The following is a 23,144-nucleotide window of genomic DNA, read 5'->3' on the forward strand; positions in this document are numbered from 1 at the left end:
GTCAGAATAACAGCCCAAATCAAACATTGTCAAGCTGGAGTATTTTGTGCATATGTTTTTAGGAAACAGAGACAGATTGTTTTATAATCGGAAACAGATAGGAAAAAAATAAGTGCCATATAATTTGATTTAATTTAGATTATAGTGAATTAAAATATCTGAGAACACAAAACCGTATCATAAGAGGAAATAGGAGTTCCTTATATATGCTAGATATTATGATAGTTTTGGGAACTGCACTGTGAAATACTAGGCTGGAACCAACCAGCTTTTCTATAGTGATAAAATGAGGCTGTAGTGCCCTAAGCTGTCCTGTGGGTCATGAGGACAGAATCAGCAAAAGCCATGTGGAATGCTGGGGCTTGGGCAAGATTAAGCGAAAAAGATGACTGGATCCAACCTGCCATTTTGAGAAAATACACAATTAACTTTCTTTTCCTTTTTCATTATTTATGTAAGTACAAAACCCTGTACTTAAAAAAAAAAACCTGGCCAGTCTAGTATTCCCTCGTGCCCCCCCCCCCCCGGTTACATAAATAAGTTACTTTAATACACTCATGTATATTTAAACTTTAGATATACAATATCCTTGGCTGGCAGTTTAAATAAATCTTTGCAGTATTAAGAACATAAGAGAAACCACGTTGGATCAGGTCAGTGGCCCATCCAGTCCATCACCTTGTGTGTCACACATTGGTCAAAAACCAGATGCAAATTAAAAATAATTATCTTGTCCTTGTGTCATGAAGCCGGTCAAAAATATATGCCTAAGTACACTGTAAGCAAGGTTCAATTAAGTGTACTGGATGTTAATCAGATAAGCATGACAATTGACCACAGAACTTGGCAGTCTTCACTGGAAAATGCAATACTCCTTTTGTTTTCTTGCATAACATTCAAAGTACTTGGCTGGTATCTTGGATCCCTCCCTAGACTGCATTACTATGTGAATATTGATTTATACACCTGAAAGAAGAGCTCTGCTGTAAATCTGTTCTCAGAGAGGGGAGAAACAAAGTTTTGGTAGCCTCAATAAGACCGTTTGATTCACATGCCTATACCAGAGCATTGCTAGCATAGCTAGTTGGTATCCTATTTTGGTCGATATCTTATCTCATTAGAAAAAGGAAATCCCAGACTACAGGCAAATCTAAAGGAATGAAAACATAGCAACTTCTCTAGAATCCATAGTGACTACAGCCATTCCAGTAACTCCCCATGCCAACCACCTAGGGAAGCAGCCAACCAATGTAAATTGATGGTGTCACACAAGCCCAACAGTGCCCTGCTCCTTCCTACAGAAACAGAGCAAGGAAGGAACAAAGACACAGTGCTCCAGTATATGTAGAACTGAGGCATGTCAGCTTGTAACAATCACATTCCTGGGATCTCCACAGTGGAGGTTGATATCCCCTCCTGGAGACACATTGCCTGCTTTTGAGAAATGGTTTGTATGCCAAGCACAGATTAACTTAATAATAATAAATTTATATTTATATCCCGCCTTCCCCCGCCAAGGCAGGCTCAGGGCGGCTCACAGGACATGGTGTATACCATGATTACAGTAAAATACAATCATTACTATAAAGGACAGTTAAAATATAGTTAAGTTACATTCATAAGTTAAAAGTTAAAAAAACAGTTAAAACCATTATAGATTATCAATTAAGGTGCTACAGTTCAAAATATGTATAGGATGGCTAGATGTCATTACCCGGGTTCCATCTTAAAAGCGAGTTGAAAGAGGACGGTTTTGCAAGCCCTGCGATCATGGTGCGAACTTGATCATGGTGGCTTTCCTGCTAGCTCTGGATGCTTTTCAAATAGTTATTCTTAAATTGCTGTCCAATCTCTTTGTTTTCTGCATTAGGAAGGAGAAAACATTTTCTACCTAGCTGTTGAGGATATTGAAACAGACACGGAGCTGCTGATTGGTTACCTTGACAGTGACATGGAAGAATTAGAGGAAGAAGAGGAGGAAGTGATTGTTAATCAGGAGGAAGATGACAACAACAATAACAACAATAATAACAACAATAATAGCCAGAATAAGGAACTGCAGCCAAGCTGTGAAAAAGGTAAAGACAATAATAGAAGACTTAGAAGTAATTAACATATCTTATGTCAAACAATCATTTCTTAAATCAAGTAAAAGATCCTTTAGGGTTAACGAATTGATTGGTGAGATATTATTGTCCACTTTCTGTTATTTGACCAATGCAAATGTAGCAGGAAGCCAAGAATGCTGCCATGTAAGTAGCAGCTTATCTTTTTATTTCATTACATTGTCAGGATCAATTTAATTAAAAACTATTTTTATTAATAGTTACTGTTATTTTGCTGTTTTTTATGTTTTAAATTGACTTTTAAATTTTTTTTGTAACTGTTGGCAGTCTCTGACATTGCAGGATAAGTGCCAAAGAGAAGAGTTGTTCAGTGAATTGTTCCCATTATTTAAAATCATCTGTTGCAGGGTTTTTTTAAAAAAAAAATGGCATTGTTTTGTAATAATTTTGCTAATTTGCTTTGTGCAATAAGCATAAATATCAAACTTTTGAACTATATGCTTAAGAGTTTGAACTCCATGGCCACATTTTTCAGATCACACTTCACATTTGTTTCTTTGCAGGTCAGCGAGACTATATTAAACTTCCTACTGCAGTAAATTCAAAATTACCAGGGATCATGTGAATCTGATCCTTACAGCTGATCGATTCCATGCGTATGCTAAAACAGTCCAGAGAAAGAGCTTGCACAGAAATTAGCATAGTCTGATAGGTTTTCTTCTCTGACTCTGTTCGTAAATCACACTGACCATATGTACAATCCATGTACAATATACACTTGATTTTTCTACATACATGAGTTGAATAACTCTCACGTTACATTCAGTTCATGTGCAGCCAAACATGATATTTAAACCCCACATTTATCTCGGTACTGATCCCTGGTTTCATTTGTAAAGAGAACTCAGGTCTTTGTTAACAGATACACATATATTTATAGATAGTGTCCATACATTCACTGTGACATACATAAGAACATAATGTCAAGCATGCGGGTTCAATGACGAGTCAAAGTTGATACAAAGACTACATTTATTGATAGACCGATACTTTGGTAACAGGTTCTTGAGAGTAATGCCAAATACACATTGATACAATACTTTTAAGGCCTACTTCAAAGGGATAACAAGGGATGGGGTTGCGGGGTAGCATTCACACATAAACTGTTATAAATGTCTACATTCCCATAGTGTTATCAGGACTGTGTCCTTGCTTTCTCCAGATGACTCTCACTCCCTTACCGGAATGTATGCGAAGGTGCTGATTACTTGGTTTCAGTTCTCACTACTTCTAATTAATAGCCATAAAGCAAGACAGGGGGAAGGGAAAGAATAACAAGCTAAGAAAGTTGGATCCTCCATGATGCTTCACAGACCAGGTTAGGCAGGACCCTTACACAATCAATTATCAATGGAATATCACCAATCTTGACACATAAGAGAAGCCATGTTGGATCAGACCAGTGGCCCATCTAGTCCAACACTCTGTGTCACACAGTGGCCAAAAATATATATACACACACACACATATATATCCACTGTGGCTAATAGCCACTGATGGTCTTCTGCTTCATATTTTTATCTAACCCCCTCTTGAAGCTGTCTATGCTTGTAGCCGCCACCACCTCCTATGGCAGTGAATTCCACATGTTAATCACCCTTTGGGTGAAGAAGTACTTCCTTTTATCTATACAAACAGGTTTTTTGTTCTCAGACATCAAGGTTAATGTGTTGTGTAATGATTAGAATGCCGGACTAGAAACAGAAAGACTTGGATTCATATTGTATATTTTATGAAAGAAATTGTGTATTTTCAGAGGATATTATCATGAGGAAATATTTCAGTTCTTTCTTAATTTTTTTATTGCCATATAGATTCTGTTGATTGCAAAGAGGACCATGCCTGCCCCAACTGTGAATCCAGTTTTGCCAGCCAGGAAATCCTAGCTGAACATCTTCAAACATTGCACCAAAAACCCAGTGAGGAAAAGGAATTCAAATGCAGAAACTGTGGGAAGAAATTCCCAGTTAAGCAAGCTTTGCAGAGACAGTAAGTGAATATCATCATAAAGTGGAATCACTCAAGTCACATAAGAATTATGCTGAGGTTAATGGGTGTACCACTAAGCATTCATAAGAACTGCAAACTTTATATTTCAGTTTACTGCACTATTACCAGAATGTTGTTACATGTGGGGGCACTGTTTCTTAGCAGTGCTAGAAGTATATGATGAAGTTCCAACAAAAAGAAACTTAATGAAGCTAAAAAAATTCAAAAATCTTTTTTCCCCCTTCAAGCTGCCACAAGAGGCACAAATAGAATAGCATTAAGACTGATTCCAGGATCCTTTGTGATTTTTATGGATGAAAGTGTGCAGCTCCCAGACTGTGATTTGTAGAATGTCAAATGGCAGCCCAAGATGACACAAAGTTTCTGTTCTTCAAAAAGTATATTCTGAATTCATCAGCTAGATTTGAGTCCAGTAGCATGTTAGAGACCAACAAAATTTTGGAGTATAGCTTTCAAAAGTGAAAGCTCCCTCCCTTTTGTCACATACTTTGATTCTTGGAAGCTTGTAGCTCCCAAATCTTGTCAATCTCTTACGTTGCTACCATATTCAGATCTAGCTGTTCTACAGAAGACAACACAACTACCCTGTGAAACTATCTGAAAGCATCAGTGTTCGCAAGAGGACAGCCAAATCCTGAAAACCAAATGAATAATGTTTGTCTTATGTTTTCTTTTGCCAAAAGCGTTCTTCAGTGCACAGAAAATGTTGACCCTGGTGAACATCTGCGAAGTTTTCAGTGTTCTGTTTGCAGTACACCCTTCAGCTCAGAATCGAGGTTCCAAGTCAGAATTATTGGACTACTCTCATCCTGCTGCTGGCCTCCTTTGCATGCTTGCTTGCTTTCAAGCTTTATTTTCAGTTGTGACCCCTCAGTGTGCCAGATGAGAAGTGCTTTTATTTCTACCTGCTGTAAGCTATGCATGAAGCGACCCCAGAAGCAACCCAGAAGCATGTGTTAAGTGCCCTTGAAATGCCTGCTGAGCTGGTGATGTTTACTAGCTATTTCTTGATATATTGTTTTCCCTTCTCCAACTATCCAACATCAGTTATGAGCAGCACAAAGAAGCGTGCCGTGGGGATGCCAGGTTCGTATGCAAGGCTGATAGCTGTGGAAAGAGGTTCAAGAGTAAGGATGCTATGAAGAAGCACAAGGAAAATGTTCACACCGGTGAGGGAAATAATGAAGTTCTCGATGGTTGGGGGCAAATTTCCAGTGTTAACTTTTTCTTAGACAAATTCATAGAGACATTGATGTATCTGTGGCTATTAGATGTGAGAATTAAAATAGAAGCTCCATTTATCGGCGCAGTGCTTAGCACACCCTTCATTGAAGTCAGTGGGCTTAGGAGGTTGCACATGATTCATCTGGGCATTCAATTAGTGCACCGAGAGGGAGAGTGGGCATAAGCATGGAGGAAGTATCTCTTACCCTGTAATCAGGAATCACCATCTCTAATTATTGGGTGGGAGTGTATGTGAGCATTTTCCCTCTATGCACAGACAGTGTGTGTGATCAAATGGGCACTTTGGCCTGCCATAGTTACTCCCACCTCTGGATTTAATGGGCATGATCACATTTGTCCTCCAAAGCCCAGACACGCCTGCTTCGTGCTGCAACACCTCCATAGTGCATTAAGCAGACACCAGGAACTTCCTGGTGGCAAAGGCAGTGATGTGCTTCCATGGTGCATTTCTGGACGTGTGATCGGCCTCAGCATGCAATGGAAACACAGGAAGGGTGTGATTGCTCCTCTCTACGCATGTGTGGCCCATCCTGACTTCATAGGATTGAGACTGTGGTTCTGGTGCCATCTGATTGCCATGGCATGTCTCCAACAGGATCAGCTTTTTAAAAGCTGAGAGACTGTTGTGGCACATTCCCAGTCTGATTGCACCCAGTGTGTTGGTAAGTTGGTGATCATAAAGAAGCAGGGCAAGTGTGCTTAGGTGCATTTTCCCTCTCTCCTTGTTGGCTGAAAACCCGGAGGGATGTGTATTTAGGGTGGTGTGACTCTTAGCATTTCATGAGGACCAAACAACACTGTAATCTCTATCAAGTCCTCCTTGTGAAGTTCTCAGACATCCAGTAGTACTGCTGAGATTAACTGGTTACTTCAGTTCCAACAAAGCAATTCCTGGATTTCAGTCTATAGTACTTCTATCTTGTCAATATCCGTCCAGAAGCTGTTAAGAGGGGGGAAAGCCACAATTTTATGAAGTCACAGTGGTTAGATGCAAATCTGGAATAGGACCTTTCCCACAATGCGTGTGTTTCATGCTCTCATTTGATTAGAGTTGCTGTCAAATTTTGCCTTAAGTAAAATTTTAAAGTGAATTGGAATTTTGAGGGAAGCAGCAAAGGATTTTGGTAAGAGGAACATAATTTTTTCTGGTGTTTACATTTTTTCATGTTTACATTGCATCCTTGTGACATTTCAAACTTACAAAACCAACACATTTTGGACAATTTTGTGGCTGATTCTTGGAAGCATTTTAAGGCACAATTCAGAGGTATGCTGGCAGAGTATCACAGCTTGATGCTTAATGAGATGTATGGAAACATTCCTTAGTATTAATTAATTATGTTAAAGGGCAAACAACACACTGAAAATTCAGTCTAGAAGTCAGAATTATTGGACTACTCTCATCCTGTTTTTCTATCAGTAACCAAGGCTCTTATTTTGAGGCACACATTCTAGTGAGACAAATATAATTCCTTCAGCCTCTACAAATGGTGTGGTTGTAAAGGTAGAATGCTCACAACTCATGGAATTTCTTGAAGAAGTCAAGTATGATGGCAAGGAAATATTACTGCAGCCAAGGGGTAGCAAAACCCCCTTGTTATTCTTAGGAATCACTGCAAGAATTGTGGCATAGGTACCTCCTGAGAGGTCTCCAGATATTCTTATTCTCTTTGTTCTCAAAGTCATCATTTCTGATGCAGAGGTGTCTAGGGTCTGGGCCATGATACTTTGGGTTTAAAATGTTTGGAATGTAGAGGCCATCTGGCATGGAAGGTTTTTTTAAATTTAAATTCTCTACACTTCCTGCTTTGCAACCTTTTTTCCCTTACAAATAATATGTAAATATTTCAGTCTGTTAGGCAATATGTCACATGGGCCTTTGGTTATAAACAAAGAAGTCGGATTGCAGCGGTCTTTCTCTTTAATAAAACAGATTAATAGAATAGTAGGGGGAACTTAAAACCATGGTAAATAATAGACAACCTAATTATATTCTCTGTCACGTTTTAAACCAACTGTGAAAAAGGAAGGAAAATACATCTGGTAGGTGACCTTTAGCGGGTGCATAATTTTACATGACAGATCAACTTCTTATTAGAGGTATTGGTTGCTTTTTATTCAGGTATGAAAATGTTAATTGAGTTCTGTTTCTTTATGAAGACTTGGCAGGACAGAAAAGTGTAGTCTTACATTGACTGAAGAAATTATAGTTGAGGTAGTGACTAAAATAAGGAAGAATTTTAGATTTATTATTGATGCAAGGTGGGTGAATGAAAATATCTCATAGATTTTGAGACCTTGGAATGTGGTTTGGTTTTTGTTTAAGTCCTAAGGACTACTTCTGAGACCAGTTCAATATGGCCATGAAGTATAAAGTCATTCAATGTACCTTTGATACACTGGTTCATCATACTGAGGGCTAAATGCTTTCAGAAGCCTACCAATGGGACAGGAGTTTGGATATACAGACTTCTGTACATGGAGGATTTCCTTCCCTTTGATGTAGAGCCAGTTTGGTGTAGTGGTTAGCAGTACAGACTCTAATCTGGGAGAACAGGGTTTGATCCCCCACTCCTCCACATGCACCTGCTGATGTGACCTTGAGTCAGTCATAAGTTCTCACAGCTTTTCTCTCAAGAGCAGTCTTTGAAAGAGGTCTCTCAGCCCCATCTACCTCACAGGGTGTCTATTATGTGAAGGGGAAGGGAAAGGGAAAGGAGATTATAAAGTGCTCTGAGACACTGAATGAAAGGTGGGGTATAAATCCAGACTCCTCTTTCTCCTCCTCCTCCCAGCTGCAGCTGCTGCCTCCATTGTCTCTAGACTTCATTCACAGCTTTGCCATGCCCATTGCCAGGGAGCCAGTGCAGTGGAGTAGAGTGGTTTCAGCCTTGGGCCCGGAGTTCAGATCCTCACACTGCTTTGAAGCTCATTAGGTGGCCCTAGGCCAGTCATCTTCTCTCAACCTATCCTACCCCTCAGGATTATTGGGAGGTTAAGATGAAGGAGGGCACTATAGATGCTCACGGGGAGCCTCTTAAGGAAGGATGGGTAACACTATCAGATAGATTGTTCTTATTTGGGATTTCATGCTCATTGTTCTCATTGTCAAAAATAGTAGTCACAGCAGCACTAATGTACAGTGTCTGAATCTGTTCTACAAGCTGTTTGGAGCTTTTGGTTAGAAAACCTGGCTGATTTAGTTCTTACTCAAACCTGTATTCACAGTACCGCTAAAAATCTGCTTTGAATATGTGCTGCCCAGAAAGTGATTCAGACATCATAAGACATGACACAGTTGTTATAATGCAGTTGCACAGAGATATCTTGATATATGTCTGCCTGGGTTACTCCCCCGTTTATTATATTTGTATCTTTTTTCCCCCAGATAGTTAGAGATTAGGGATTCATGAACTGGGACAGCAAGATTAGAGTCCAGTAGCTTCTTCAATACCAACAAGATTTCCAGAGTATAAGCTTCTGAGAGTCCGAACTTCCTTGTCAGATATTGGTTAGGTATCTGACAGAGGGGGCTCTGACTCTTGCAAGCTTATACCCTGGAAACCTTGTTAGTCTCTGAGGTGCTTCTGGACTTGATGCTTGCTCTTCTACTGCAGGCCAACACAGCCACCCACCTGAAACTATCTTAATAAACTCAGATAGATGTACAAAGAGATATATGCATGTCCACAGCACAGAAATATCATAATAGAGCATGGGGTGCAAAGATCCAGTGCAGTGCAGGGGTTAACCTGTTAGACGAGGTTTGGCAGACTTTGGCACAGATTCCTATTCACTCATAAATGTCACTGTGTCATCTGGCATGGGCCAGTCACACACACACACATGCACAGTCCCCTCTTTTTTTGCCTAACCAACTGGGCAGTGTTGTTATAAGGATAAATGAAGAAAAACAGAACCATTTATACTTTCCTGAGTTACTTAAAGAATAGGCAAGAACAAAACATAATAAAAGTATTTGACTGCATTTTTCATAGAAGGCTGTAGGGCAAAAGTGCTACAATCTACTAGGCAGTGGAAGGAAGCCTTGATGTTTCTGAACAAGTAGAATTCCCTAGAAAATAATCAGTTAATAAAGAAATAAGTAGCACAATTTAGAGTGGATGTATCTGTCTATGGTCAACCCTGTAGTGATTGTGTTAAAGGAACCATTTTGTAGGGTAATTTTTTCTTAAACATTTTTGGCCTACATTCCACCGGCAAAATCTTAAGCAGGGCAACCACAGAGCTGTCTTGTAACTCAATACCTCAGAGGTGGGATAAAGGCATAAAATTCTTGTGACTGTCAAAAGGACTGTGAAAAATGGCACGGGCAGTAAAAACATTTGGCCTCTTTTTCTTTGTACTTCTTATTAAAGCTGTTGGTGGTATTTTGTTTCTGTTTTAGGAAACTCTAGGAAGAGGTTGATGTGCTCAGTGTGTAGCAAGAGGTGTTCTTCAGCAGCAAATCTTCAAGAGCATCGTAAGGTCAGTAAAATAAAGGTTAACCCACAGCAGGTTTTGGCTTTGTTAAGATGTAAAGCCATAAAGAATGGTCACTAGAGCCACTGTTGCAAAAATACTGTGGGACAGACTTTTTCATGCTCAGGAAGATAGCAGTCTGCTTGGATTCTGATCATTTATTTTCATAAATTTAGCAAATCCAAAATAAAATTTAAACTGTTTTGTAGTATTCCATTCTTTGCTTTAGTCAGTATTTTGGTTTCTATTAAATATCCACTCTGCAAAATCTGTGGATACGATCAGAATCCGTTATATCTAAACCTCACAAGAATAATTTGATTACTAGGTAAATCTCACAACAGCTTTTCTTGTATTATTTCATCACCATTGTGCAGTGCCTGCATAGGTCTGCCACAGAGAGCCTAAAGCTCCTTGAAATGTCTAGGATGTGCTTGTCCCTCTTCTCATCACTTTCCCACCCTTTTTTGGGCAATAAAGGGGGGGGGGGAGTGAGCACCCACCTGTCAGGTCTCTCTTTGCTACTATTGAGAGAGGTTCATTCTTTCTAAGTTCTGTAATCTTTATCCATTTCAAAAATATGCAAAAAGTGAAGTCTGCTGTCCGCTTCTTATGTTTGCTGTGCCTCAGGAGAAGCATGATGTCTCTTGTTGCCCTGTTTACTGCCAGTTTACCTTGAAGGCTTGTCATGACAGATGCCCTTGTTTGAAAGTGAGCTTATGGGAGAATGTCCTCTCCAGCTCAGACTCTGAAAGATTACCTAGCCCACTCTGATTCTCCCCATCCACCAACTCAATAAGGGAACTCAAACTGCTTCTAACATACTTCTATCTATGCCTCCATTCCTTATTTGGTAGTATTCCCAAGATACTAAACTGCCAGCCAACCAGGGGTTAGCTCTTATTGCCTGTTCTTTGCTTTCTAAGCAATTTTTGTCTTGAGCTAAAACGTCTATCCCTAGAACTGGAGGCAGAGCCTGCTTTTGCCTTTCCCTGTGCTTTGAAAACGGTTATTGCTAGTACATGTTAAATGCTTTCACTGCTCTTGGTCTTTGGAGCTGTCGATCTCTTTGACCACTTGCTTTACGTTCTTGAATAAAGTATTTTGCACAGTGTATGCATGCGGGGTACTTGGAATATTTGGCTCTTCATATGGGTATTCTACTGTTGGTGATTATTGATTATCTCAGGTTGTTGGGAGCAGGTGATCACTTGTGACAATTCTGTAGAGATTTTTTGTTGATAAAATCTCTACTATACATTTCAGTTTGGATGTTGATTGTAGTATTGCTCAGACAGAAGAGATGCTCAGTGCATCATCTGGTCTCTTTTATGGTTTATTTTGACCTAGTCTTTAGATGGATGTTGACAGGATCTTAGGAACTGTGGAGGTCACCACTTGTGCTCTGGATCCTTACCCATCCTATTTGCTGAAAACATGTTAGGATAACATTAATGAGCCCTTGATGTCTATCATTAATCAATCATGGATTCAGAAAGCTTCTCATTAGCAGTTATCCATCTGTTACTAAAAAAAAAAAATTGCTACAGAAGAATGAGGTGGCCAGTTATTCATCTGACCTTTCTGGGCAATTAAGAGAGCAGTTGCAGAATATTTCTAGCTCTTCCTGGATGACACATCTGTTCTGGACCTTTTTCAGTCTGGTTTCAGGCTAGGTTGTGGAATGGAGATAGTACTGGTTGATCTCTCTCTGAACATAGCCAAGGGCAACACCTCTTTGTTGCTGTTACTGGATTTATCAACAGCCTTCGACACTGTGGACCATACCATCCTGTTGAAATGTTTGGAGGTAGAAGTAAGTATGGGATGTGCTTTGGATTGGTTTAGACTGTTCCTTATGGATCAGATTCAGTTGTTAGAGACGAGTTATCAATGTGGGAGTTGCCCTGTGGGGTTCCACGAGACCCAGTATTGTCAATCTCTACATAAAGTCCCTAGGGGAAATCATTTGTGGTATTAGTGTAGGATGCCATCAATTTGCTGATAACACCCACCTCTGTATTTTTTCTAAATCACCTGTTGATACTGTAGAGGTCCTGTACCAGTGTGTTACTGTTTTGGTTAAATGGCTAAGGAAGAACAAGTTGAATCTGAATACTGACAAGATGGAGGTTGAGAAGCCTAGGTCTTGTTGGTTGGGAAGGCTACATCTTGAAGGACACTGCATCCCACTTCTTTTGCATTTTTTTTTTGTGTGTGTGTGAACACATGCATGCACATACACACCTGGAAGTCATGGCAACTTCTGGTGACTGACCACTATTGAGGGGTCTGGAGGGTATTCAGAGAGGTGGCTAAATAAAGCCTATCCCACCTCCCAACTATTGGTATTCCAAGGAGTTGACAAAGTTGGCCCTGCTTAGCTTCCGAGATCTGACAAGATTGGGCTTGCCTGAGCCATCCAGATCAGGGCGCTGTGCTTCCCACTTTTGATGAGATTCAGCTAAAATTTGCTGACTCTGTTAAAAGTTATGAGGTAATTCTGAATCCAGAATATCCTTTTGAAGAGAAGAAGAGATTGGATTTATGTACTGCCCTTCACTCAGACTCTCAGAGCAGAGTCTGAAGAATGTGCAAAGTAGAAATGTTCAGAAACACATTTTTATAATTGGATCAGAACTGTAGTATAACAGAACAGCTCAGCTGTATCCAGCATTATTGCTGGATAAGCAGGTTAATGCAGCTGCAAAAAATGCCTTCTTCCATCTTCATTTAGGCCAGAAGACGGCTCCCTACCTTGACTTGGCTAATTTGGCTGTGTGCATCTATTTCACAGTGACCTTGAGGTGGGACTATTGTAATACACTGTACATGAATCTGCCCTTGAGGTTAATTTGAAAACTCTTGTTAGTACAGAATTTTACTATTGGGAGCTGGGCACCATATGAATATTACATCTGTTACTTACTCCTTTGGTTACCTATCAGCTGCTGGATTCAGTTCAGGATACTTGCTATCCCATACTAAGCCCAGCATGGCTATGCTGCACCTCAGTTGCTTCACTCATCTAAGCAAAGTCTTTTGAGGATGCCACCCTATAACTGGAGAAGATTGGCTAATTGAAATAAGTTGAAACAATTATTATGAGTGCTTCAGTTTGCTAATTTTCCTGGCCAAGCAATGATATTATTGCATTTCTGGTTTCATTCTATCTTGCTGTGTACTACTTCATCAAGGTTTGAGGTGGATTTGTGTCATTGTCAGCAGATCCCTTTACCCTGATTGGTGGTATTCCATAACCAGTTGTAAAATTTATGCTCCTTTGGGATACAGGCAGCAGAATGAAGACTCTCTTTTTTAACGTTCTAGTGTAAGTAGGCCATGTTTATGCCTCCGTTTGCACAGTGTAAATTCATAATGTGAAGAGAAAGCATAAGTTTCAGGGATTGATTCTTTATTCTCTGGGATGCAAGCATTGTAAGGTATGCCTTTTCTTGCTTGCAAACTTTCAGAGTTGCATGAAGGAACTCCTTCAAACTTTTATTATTGCATTGAAAATCTTATGAAAGCCAAGGACATGTCCCAGCCCTGGTTCATTTTTAGAAGAGTAAAGAACATCAGAGACCTATATTTTTAAAGCTAATTCCTGCACAAAACTCAGGACTAGCTAGCTATTTAGAACTGCATGAAAGGTTTGAGAGGCCAGATCACATTGCTTGGATTAGTGTAGCTCGTTAGGAGCTTATAGTATTAACTAAGGTCTAAGAAAGAACAATCAGGGAGATTTATGGACTTTAAAACAGTGCCTGCCAGGAAGTCCCAATCTGAGACTATCTTTAAACATATCTATGAAACTATTGGAGAGAGTACTTCTGTTATGGTTATGCCATAACTGTTATGGTTATGCCAAATTACAACCACTCAACCAGCTGTATGATGTTGCTGTGACTTATTACCAGGGAGGATTTTTTTATAATGTAATATAGAAAACAGGAAGGGAACTCAGCATGGTGTCATCCAGTCTCATCAGATCTCAGAAGCTAAGCAAGGTTGAGACTTGGAAGGGAGACCACCAAGGAAGACTCTTCAGAGGAAGGAAATGGCAAACCAATCTACTTCTTACTTCCCTTGAAAGCCTTTTGCTGGGGTCACCATAAATTGATCACAATTTGACGGCATTTTGCACACACAATATAGAAAACACCTTGCTGCTTATCAGGTCAGGTGATTAAATACATGATAGCTTCATTGACCTCACATTCAGGTTTCTAAAACAGACTTGTGCAGTGACTCAGTGTAGACATAACATAAACCATGGTTTATTGTTAGGTTGTGAAATGAGAATTTTACTCACAGTCACTTAAATCCTGGTTTGTCTCAACTAATGTTGGTTTCATTGCCATATCTGTGTATCCTAGGAGGGTATCTCTGGTGAACAAATATTAAATTTGGATTAAGCAGGGTGTTTGCTCTCAGGCACCATGCAAAACCATAGTTAAGATTAGCTTCTAGACTTCCATTTGTGAGTCTAAACAGGATTAGAAACTAAGATTCCGATTGAACCATGCAAAATCTAGCAATGCAATAACACGTTCCCCTGCTGTCATTGAAAAATAAAATATTGCAAGGGCAAGATCATGTTCATTGCAATCAATTGAATAGCAAGCACAAGTAGATGAATGTGTGAGATTTTTTTTTAAGGTTACTGTTGGGATTTGCACCAAAGTGTAGGGGGCTAACACTGTTTTCTTCATAGAAATCAGCTCCTCATAATATTTCACAGGAAATTATCTCCTTCCTTTTCCACCAATGGGCAAGCTGGTTAGATCCAAATCATTCTGTTCAGCTTCTTTCTCCTTTTTACTTCCTAGGAATCTTCAGATTCCAATGAGCCATGGAACTTTTGATTACAGTTCTTGTTAAAAGCACTTTTAAAATTTAATCCTTTGTCCAAGTGAGATGGTTTTGGAACCTGAGAAGACTAATTTTCAACACAAGAGGAGAGCTGTTATTATTTATTGTGAACCACTCTGTACAGGAGAGGATGCAGTATATAAATGTTAGGGGGATATAAAGAACTAAGGGACCAAACTACATGATATTGCAGCCATGAATCTGGGAGTCAGGTGGCATTCTCTGACTCAACTCTCTTTTCTCACAGCCATATGGGAGCTGCAAGCAACTTACTTTCCCAAGTGCTAGAGAACACTGAATACTGCACATGCAACCCTGCAATATGGGGGTGGGGGGGTAACATTCCAGAGGCTCTTTCAGCTTAGAGAAATGGCACTGGAGGGAAGGCTGGAGTCCTTCTTCTCAGGGTGCTATGGTCTCAGTCTTAATTGTGTCCTCCAACTCTTTGACAAATAAGTTCCCTACAGATGCTTCACTGCTGCAGGGAAAGTAAGTTGGGTTGGGAGAATCCTGACCCACCTCATGGCCAGAATACTATGCTAGGACCAGGCTGTAGATAAAATAGAGTGGGAAAAACTGGCTGGATCCAACCCAATAGTCATTACTTTAATAAAGCTGAAAACAAATGCAACACCTTAGATTTCAAGACTGGACAGGGCTTGTCTTTGTAAAATATACTTTGTTTTACTGAAACTAGTTCACATTGTGTTTAGGAATTACTTATCATTACCCTTATTATGTTGTATTTTTATATGCACTTTTAAAGGTACTTTGTCAAGTTCACCTTTCAAAAGTTTTGAAAATGCACTTTTGCCCTATATAATAAGCTAAATTAAGATTTCTTGGATTGTCACTTTTGAAAAATGAAGAAAAATGTTCATTTCAGGTGACATGGCCTTGGTTAGGCACAAGCAATCTGGGCTAATTAGTGTTTGAGACATCTCTGTCTAGGGGTATAGATTCCAAAGTAATGTGAAATAATTACTTGGAATGGGCTTAGACTGGAGTAACTCTGCATAGAATTGCACTGTTAGAATTATGCACCCTGCTCGATGCAGAGAGATTTGATGTATGCGTGTTATATAAAATACAAATGCAGAAGTATCATTTTTGAAAGGTTGTTCATCAGCTTTCACCAGAGGATTGAAAAAGTAAATTTATTCTTTATGTATATAATGACTACAGGCAAAGGATTGTTGAGTTGCTCTCAGCTGGGCTAGTTGTTCAGCATTCTTATTCCCTACTTACAGATCTTGCTACTTTCTTAGGCTATCAGATTTGATAAATGAACCATGTCGTCTTTCTATCAGTGAACCTCCATACCACCTCGTCATGTGGGATGTCTCTAGATTCTTTTCCAATATTCCTCTCGACTCTGGAAGTTGGTTGCAGTTCTTAAAACTTTCTTTTCTGTTTCTTACTTTTCTGACAGTTGTGAACCTGTTGTCAACTGTTCACCCCAGTTGCCAAAATTAGTATATGACAGGGCTATTTTTCCTATGTTCTTCACTCCTGAAAACACTAATCAGTGATAAAGTGGAAACACTGTCCGCCCATGTACTAGCTGTAGTAATCAAATGGGAAAAGGTTATTTTAGATCGCCATAATTTTATATTTGTTATTATTAATGTATATAGTGCATAAAGGTATGCTACTGTACCAGTGACAAAGCAAACACCCAATACAGCATATACTTTGAAAAATAAATGTAGTTTTGGAACTATTTATAGTAGTCAGTAAAAATGATTTATTGAGTGCACTACACTGTATTCATATACTTTGCAGAAGTCACAGTATATTCTTTACATGGTGAATGTGTAATTGGACGATATAACCGCCGAGGCAGTGCCATGGTCGGACCACCTCGTCCTCAGGGCTCGTGTAGATATGCCACCCCAAACCTGTTTAGGCGATGAGCCTATTATGGCTCGCCCGCAGAGCCAGATGGACCCGGAATGGTTCCAAATGGCTCTGCGGGATCCCTGGCCCTCTGGCGATTCTCTCAACGGCCTGGTGGAGACCTGGAATAGCCGGCTCTCCAGGGCCATTGATGAGCTCGCACCTCGACGCCCTCTACGACCTCGGACTAGGCTGGCTCCGTGGTATACCCCGGAGCTACGCCAACTGAAACAAGGTCTTAGACGGCTAGAGAGGCAATGGCGGTGTACCCGTGACGAAGCAACTAGAACATCTTATAGGAAATTTATGAGATCCTATGAGATGGCAGTCAAGGCTGCAAAGAAAACATACTTTGCGGCTAAGATTGCGTCTGCAAATTTGCGCTCGGCACAATTGTTTAGGATAATTCGGAATTTTACTACATTGCCACAAGGCAATCCAAATGTTAAGGAATTGGAAATTGGCTGTGAGGCTTTTGCGAAATTTTTTGTAGACAAGATCCAGTCGCTCCGCCATGACTGCCCTGCCAATTTGGATGCAGTTAGCGAACTCGAGGCCCAATGCGTTTCTTCTGGTTTGATCCTGGACTGCTTTGACCCACTCAGCTTGGAGGAAGTTGACAGAGTCCTTGTTTCTGCACGCCCAACAACTTGTGATCTGGACCCATGCCCCTCCTGGCTAATAAAGGCTTGCCAGGAGGAGCTAAGATGTCCTATACGGGACATCATAAATAGATCTCTTTCAGAGGGCTTTTTTCCAACACCCCTGAAGGAGGCACTGGTCCGCCCTCTCCTGAAAAAGGCTACATCAGATCCGGCCGAATTGGCTAATTACTGGCCGGTCTCAAATTTGCCCTTTTTGGGCAAAATTATAGAGAGGGCTGTGGCGTTGCAATTACAGGCCTTTCTGGATGACGCTTCCACCTTAGATCTGTGCCAGTCTGGCTTCCGCCCGGGCCACGGGACGGAGACAGTTTTGGTCGCCCTCATGGATGACCTCCGGCGACATCTGGACCGAGGCGGCTCGGCGGTATTGCTGCTGTTAGACCTATCGGCCGCGTTCGATATGGTCGACCATCGGCTGCTGACCCGCCGCCTCGCCGACGCAGGAATTCGGGGGCTAGCCTTACAGTGACTCTCCTCCTTCCTTGTAGGTCAGGGACAAAGGGTGGCGAGTGGAGGAGAGCTGTCCCAGAGACACCTACTTAATTGTGGGGTGCCTCAGGGGGCAGTTCTCTCCCCGATGTTGTTCAGCATTTACATGCGCCCCCTTGCCCAGATTGCCCGGAGGTATGGGCTGGGCTGTCACCAGTATGCTGATGACACCCAGCTCTATCTATTGATGGACGGCCGGACTGACGATGTCCCTATAAACTTGGACCGGGCGTTGCAAGCCGTGGCGGGCTGGCTCAGGCTGAGTGGGCTAAAGCTGAATCCAGATAATTTAGATAGATAGATAATTTTATTTGTATCCCGCCCTCCCCGCCGGAGCAGGCTCAGGGCGGCTAACAGCATTATATAAAAACAAAGTTACATCCAGCATTCAAATTTCTGACAAGTTTAAAATCAATCAATCAATTAAATTTAAAAATTCAAATTTCATTCAAATTTCTGACAAGTTTAAAATCAATCAATCAATTAAATTTAAAAAAGTGCTATTGCTATTCGTTCTTTTGTGGTGGCGGTTATCCTTATCCAGCGAAGACAGAGGTCCTTTGCGTGGGTCGCGGCGGGCCAGGAAGGGAGATCTCCCTACCAACTTTTCACTGATACCAGTGCGCAGGGTCAGGAGCCTGGGAGTGCTACTGGAGCCTTCCCTGACAATGGAGGCCCAGATAGCTGCCACTGCCAAATCTGCCTTCTTCCATCTTAGGAGGGCGAGGCAATTGGCCCCCTTCCTGGAACGTAGCGACCTGGCAATTGTGATCCATGCAACGGTCACCTCGAGGCTGGACTACTGTAATGCCCTCTACATGGGGCTGCCCTTGTACCGAACGCGGAAACTGCAGCTAGTGCAGAATGCAGCAGCCAGGCTGTTAGTGGGACTACCACGGTGGGAACACGTACAGCCTAGGTTGCGGGAGCTGCACTGGCTGCCGATTGTGTACCGAGTTCGTTATAAGGTGCTGGTTATCACTTTTAAAGCCCTATATGGCCGAGGACCTGCCTACCTTGGGGACCGCCTCTCTCCATATGTTCCCCAGAGAGCACTGAGATCTAGTTCTCAAAACCTACTACGAATCCCTGGACCAAGAGAGGCCAGATTGAAGGCAACTAGGGAGCAGGCCTTCTCCACAATGGCCCCCAAATGGTGGAACCAACTACCAGAGGAGGTGCGAGCCCTGCAGGACCTAAATCAATTTCGCAGGGCTTGCAAAACCACCCTCTGTCAACTCGCTTTTAAGACGTCACCTGGAGATGACACCTAGCCATCCTATACACATTCTGAACTGTGGCACTTTAATTTAATTTATATTTGATAAATTTTAATTATTAATTAACTTAACCTGAATTGTATCTAATTATTTTAATTGTTTTAATGTATTGGTGGATTTTAGTGTAATCATGGTGTAAACCATGTCATGTGAGCCGCCCTGAGCCTGCTTCGGCAGGGGAGGGCGGGATATAAGAATAAATTTATTATTATTATTATTATTAATTTTCAGGCTTTACATTTTTCCTTGAAATCGTAGTGTATGAGTTGGTGATCTCCAACAAAGCATTCCATTGGCATACATATTGAAGCTAAACAGCACCACAAAATGTTTTAAATAGTATTTTATTGTTTTAAAAACTATAATTGTAAATTTCTGAACTGATTGTTAGCTGCCCTGAGTCTGCTTTTGGAGAGGGCAGGATAAAAGTTGAAAGTAATAAATAAAAAAAATTATGTCTGTGTTGAAATTCCATATTTTGTAACTTGTACTTGTTGACAGTGATTTAATGGAGGTCACCAACCTATTTACTTCAGTCTAATTCTGTAATGTTACTATTAAAAATAAGTGGATTATGAATAGAGATATCTGTGGTAATTTTTGCTCACTATAATGAGCTTTTAATTTTGGAGATGTGACTGTTAAGCAAGGGGTAATTAAGAGAGGAAATATATCCATGGGTATTAGCATAGCTCCTAGATAAGGAATAATTACAGTCTGTTGGCGATGTTCTTTTATAGCTTAAGATGTGTGATCTTGTATAAGACACATACTTAATTAACATTAAATACTCATATTGCAGGTTCATGAGATCTTTGAGTGTCAGGAATGTGACAAGAAATTTATTTCAGCTAACCAGTTAAAGCGCCACATGATAACTCACTCAGGTAAAATTGCTTCCTTTTCTTCCATCAAATCAAGTTTCACATATTACCTTCCATTGCTTTCTTATAGATATTTATTTTGCTTGAGCTAAATAGCAAACCACATGGATTCCTGTGGGGATGTTTGATAGCCAGTTTCACAGTATATTCAAGTTAGTATATTTATGCAAAGATGATCACTTTATTGAAATGAATCACGGAGGCACTGCAATTGTAAAGTAGTTTCTGTTGCATTTCTTCTGTTTGTTGGTTGCTATTGCTTTCCCAGCCAGTGTGTATATGTCAATATATGTATATATGTGTATATGCCTTGATGGTATAGGTCAAAGACCTCCAATTTAACTAGTTTGTGGACTGCAGCATAACTCTGTTATTCAAATCCTTTACAAGTAGTAGAATGTGCAGTAGTCCCAAGTTAATTGTACAGCCTTCTGCTTCCCCACATCACTGTCTCCTCTTTGGTCTCACTGCCTTTTCTTCCCATTATAGTCTGCTGTTTCAAACCAACCGAACTGCTTTTTCAAAACTGTAGTTGCATAGTGTTGCATAGCAGAAACAAAGTACGTGATGTGAAGATGATGTTTTTATATGGATTGATGCTTTTTATGGATTGATGCTGGAATGTATCTGCAGCCAGAACAGAGAAGGCATTTAAATTGTCCCTCAGTCTCTAGATATCGGCAAGAGGATTCTTTCTAATGCTACTCATCCCACTTTAGGCAGTAACATGAGCAGAGCATCCTAAATCTTACCACATCAACAGTTCTTCCTGCCTGCATTTCCGTGTTGCAAGATGGGCGTATTCTATGCCTGCTGGTTATCACTATTCATTTAAATCTGGCATTTTCATAGTTTTGACTCTAATAATTGAGAAGAGCAAACTTACAACGAATTCAGTGAAAATAGGGTTGCCTGTTCTCTCCACAAATGCATTAAAACAGATTTCCAGCTGTGCCAGCAGTGTTATTTTTATCTGCTGTCTCCATTTCAGTACACCCTACAAATACATTTGCTTAAACAATAAGCTGCATCTTAGAAGTCCTTAGCTGGCTTTTGACATTTCAGATAAGAATACCAGTGTTACAAAGTAGCGCTAGGCTTCATCCAGCACCGGAAACATGAAAGCTCATGCATACCAAGTGTGGATTTTAAGGAAAACGAATATGTTATGTGTATTGTTAATTAAGTTTTAAAACATTTAAACTGTCATGCCCTCTTTCACATTTGTAGTCTGGCAACAGGCTTTGCCTCTTTGAAGTTATTCTCTTTTGATTTAAGCTAATTAATCAGAGTTTAGTTTTAGCAGTGGTTGTTGCAAAGAACGTGCCAATTTCTCGAGATGCGCCATGTCTCATCTTTTATGAAGCGACTTAACTGTGTAACATAAAGGGCATTCAATGTCTTTTTAATTGGTTTAATCTTGATTGGGTTGACTTCATTGCAGAACTCTCTTCTAAGGAGATGACTGTCTCTGCCTTTCATCTTCTACCCCTGTATAAACAGGAGATTAAATGTCCCCCCCCCCACTCATTTTCTACAGAAAAACGCCCCTACACCTGCGAGGTTTGCAATAAGTCCTTCAAACGACTTGATCAAGTGAATGCACACAACATAATACACAGTGAAGATAAACCCTATAAATGCAAGCTTTGCGGAAAGGGATTTGCCCACAGAAATGTTTACAAGAATCACAAGAAGGTAATAAAAAAAAAAAAACACTCTGCTGTTGTTGTTTACAGCTCTGCCAGCCTTAGATTTGCAGCTGTTGCTCATTTCAGTGATGGATCAGTACGCTTTGGCATGCTTAGAAACACGAGCTTCAAATCTTGGGGAAAATATATTAGCATTCTGTGGATATAGCCTAGATAATAAGTGGGTTCCTGGCTATTTTTTCTTCTCTTTTTCTTTTTAAATTATCATAAACTCCAGTTCAATAGATTAAACCCTTTTTTTGGTTTTGTTCCTCTGGAAATACTTTTATTGTGTTTTTTAAACTACTTTTAAAATGTTCAGAACCTGTAGTGTTGTGACAGTCAATTATCATTATGATTTGTCACAGTCCCATGTTTGAATGCATTATGTTTTTGTTAAAAACAAACAAATAAACACCATTGCCCTACTTAGGAACTTCTCATTTAGCCCCTCTAAGAAATACCCTGCTGTGTGATTTAAGTTCCAGTCTGCCCTAATTTTTGGTCATGCCTGTCATTAGTTTTGACCCGAGGTTACATTTTCAAGGTATAGCTACAAACTTGGCTGCTGCTCCTTCAGAATTATGAGACTGTAAAAAAAAATTATCTGGCTAGTTGCCTGAGCAATCTTTGCAAACCCACCCCCCCTTGCTTTTTCCTTCTCCTCCCCTTTAATTCTTTGATGAAACAGATATACCAATGCTTCCATATTTTTCACAGTTTGGCTGATGTTTTCTGCCATCTGGGAATTTGGCACTGGATCTTTGCACCATCTTTTTGTTTTCAGCCATAAATCATACAAAAGTAATAATAATGCTTCTTAAGGGGGCCGCAGTGCTGACTGCTCTTTCTCACACAGAAAGCATGTGCCTGCTGAAAGATAGAGTAGCTTGCATATGTACCATGAGTGTAGTTTACATATGTAATGTTCTTTTTTTTTTTAAATAGTTTTAAAATTGGTTTTGTTTAGATGGAAATTACTGATAGCCACCTCATTCAGTAACTTTTTAATTTAAATATGAAGGAATAAAAAAACAATTTGTTCTTTTGCAATACCCAAAACACCAGTTTATGTAACTGAAACATTTTGCTTAAGACTAAAACCCAGAGCTTGGAACTCAGCCAGGCCTGTAGTGCCTATAGGGCCCATAGGGCTCAGCCTCCTTGTGGATTTTACAGGCCCCCTTCCAAAGCCTTGGCTCCCCCCCTTCCCCTTGGAACCCCTCACCCCGATCATCTCAGCACATGAAGCAGGTAGCAGCACTGGCAAGCTCTCCCCTGAAGCACTATGAAAGTTGAATGGGTAGGTGGGCAGCCAGCCCAACCCCCTGCTTCCAGCAGCCTTTAGTCCAGCCATGAAGAGCTGGGGGCTCCATGTGCTGCCTTGTTTTCCACCGCCATGAGCCTGAATGGTAAGTTCTTGGGTGGTGGGAGGAGAGGCCCTTAGATTACACAATCTTCAAGGGCAGCTAGAGTCCTTTCAGGGTGGTGGGGAGGG

At 40.5% G+C, this 23,144-nt stretch overlaps 1 protein-coding gene across 6 annotated transcripts in view; it reads left to right on the forward strand.

Moving 5' to 3' along the window:
• Positions 1 to 23,144, forward strand: part of PRDM5 (PR/SET domain 5) — a 137,438-nt gene that overhangs the window by 37,702 nt on the left and 76,592 nt on the right. For 3 of the 6 annotated variants that reach the window (XM_060246844.1, XM_060246848.1, XM_060246849.1), the window contains 7 exons: positions 1,871 to 2,078; positions 3,941 to 4,115; positions 4,820 to 4,912; positions 5,184 to 5,305; positions 9,790 to 9,869; positions 19,874 to 19,958; positions 21,496 to 21,653. In XM_060246844.1, the coding sequence (XP_060102827.1) occupies positions 1,871 to 2,078; positions 3,941 to 4,115; positions 4,820 to 4,912; positions 5,184 to 5,305; positions 9,790 to 9,869; positions 19,874 to 19,958; positions 21,496 to 21,653 (921 nt within the window). The remainder of the gene's footprint in view (positions 1 to 1,870; positions 2,079 to 3,940; positions 4,116 to 4,819; positions 4,913 to 5,183; positions 5,306 to 9,789; positions 9,870 to 19,873; positions 19,959 to 21,495; positions 21,654 to 23,144) is intronic. The other 3 variants (XM_060246846.1, XM_060246850.1, XM_060246845.1) reach the window with 2 other exon arrangements.

This window comes from Heteronotia binoei, chromosome 9 (assembly GCF_032191835.1).
Source record: "Heteronotia binoei isolate CCM8104 ecotype False Entrance Well chromosome 9, APGP_CSIRO_Hbin_v1, whole genome shotgun sequence".
NCBI lineage: Eukaryota > Metazoa > Chordata > Lepidosauria > Squamata > Gekkonidae > Heteronotia > Heteronotia binoei.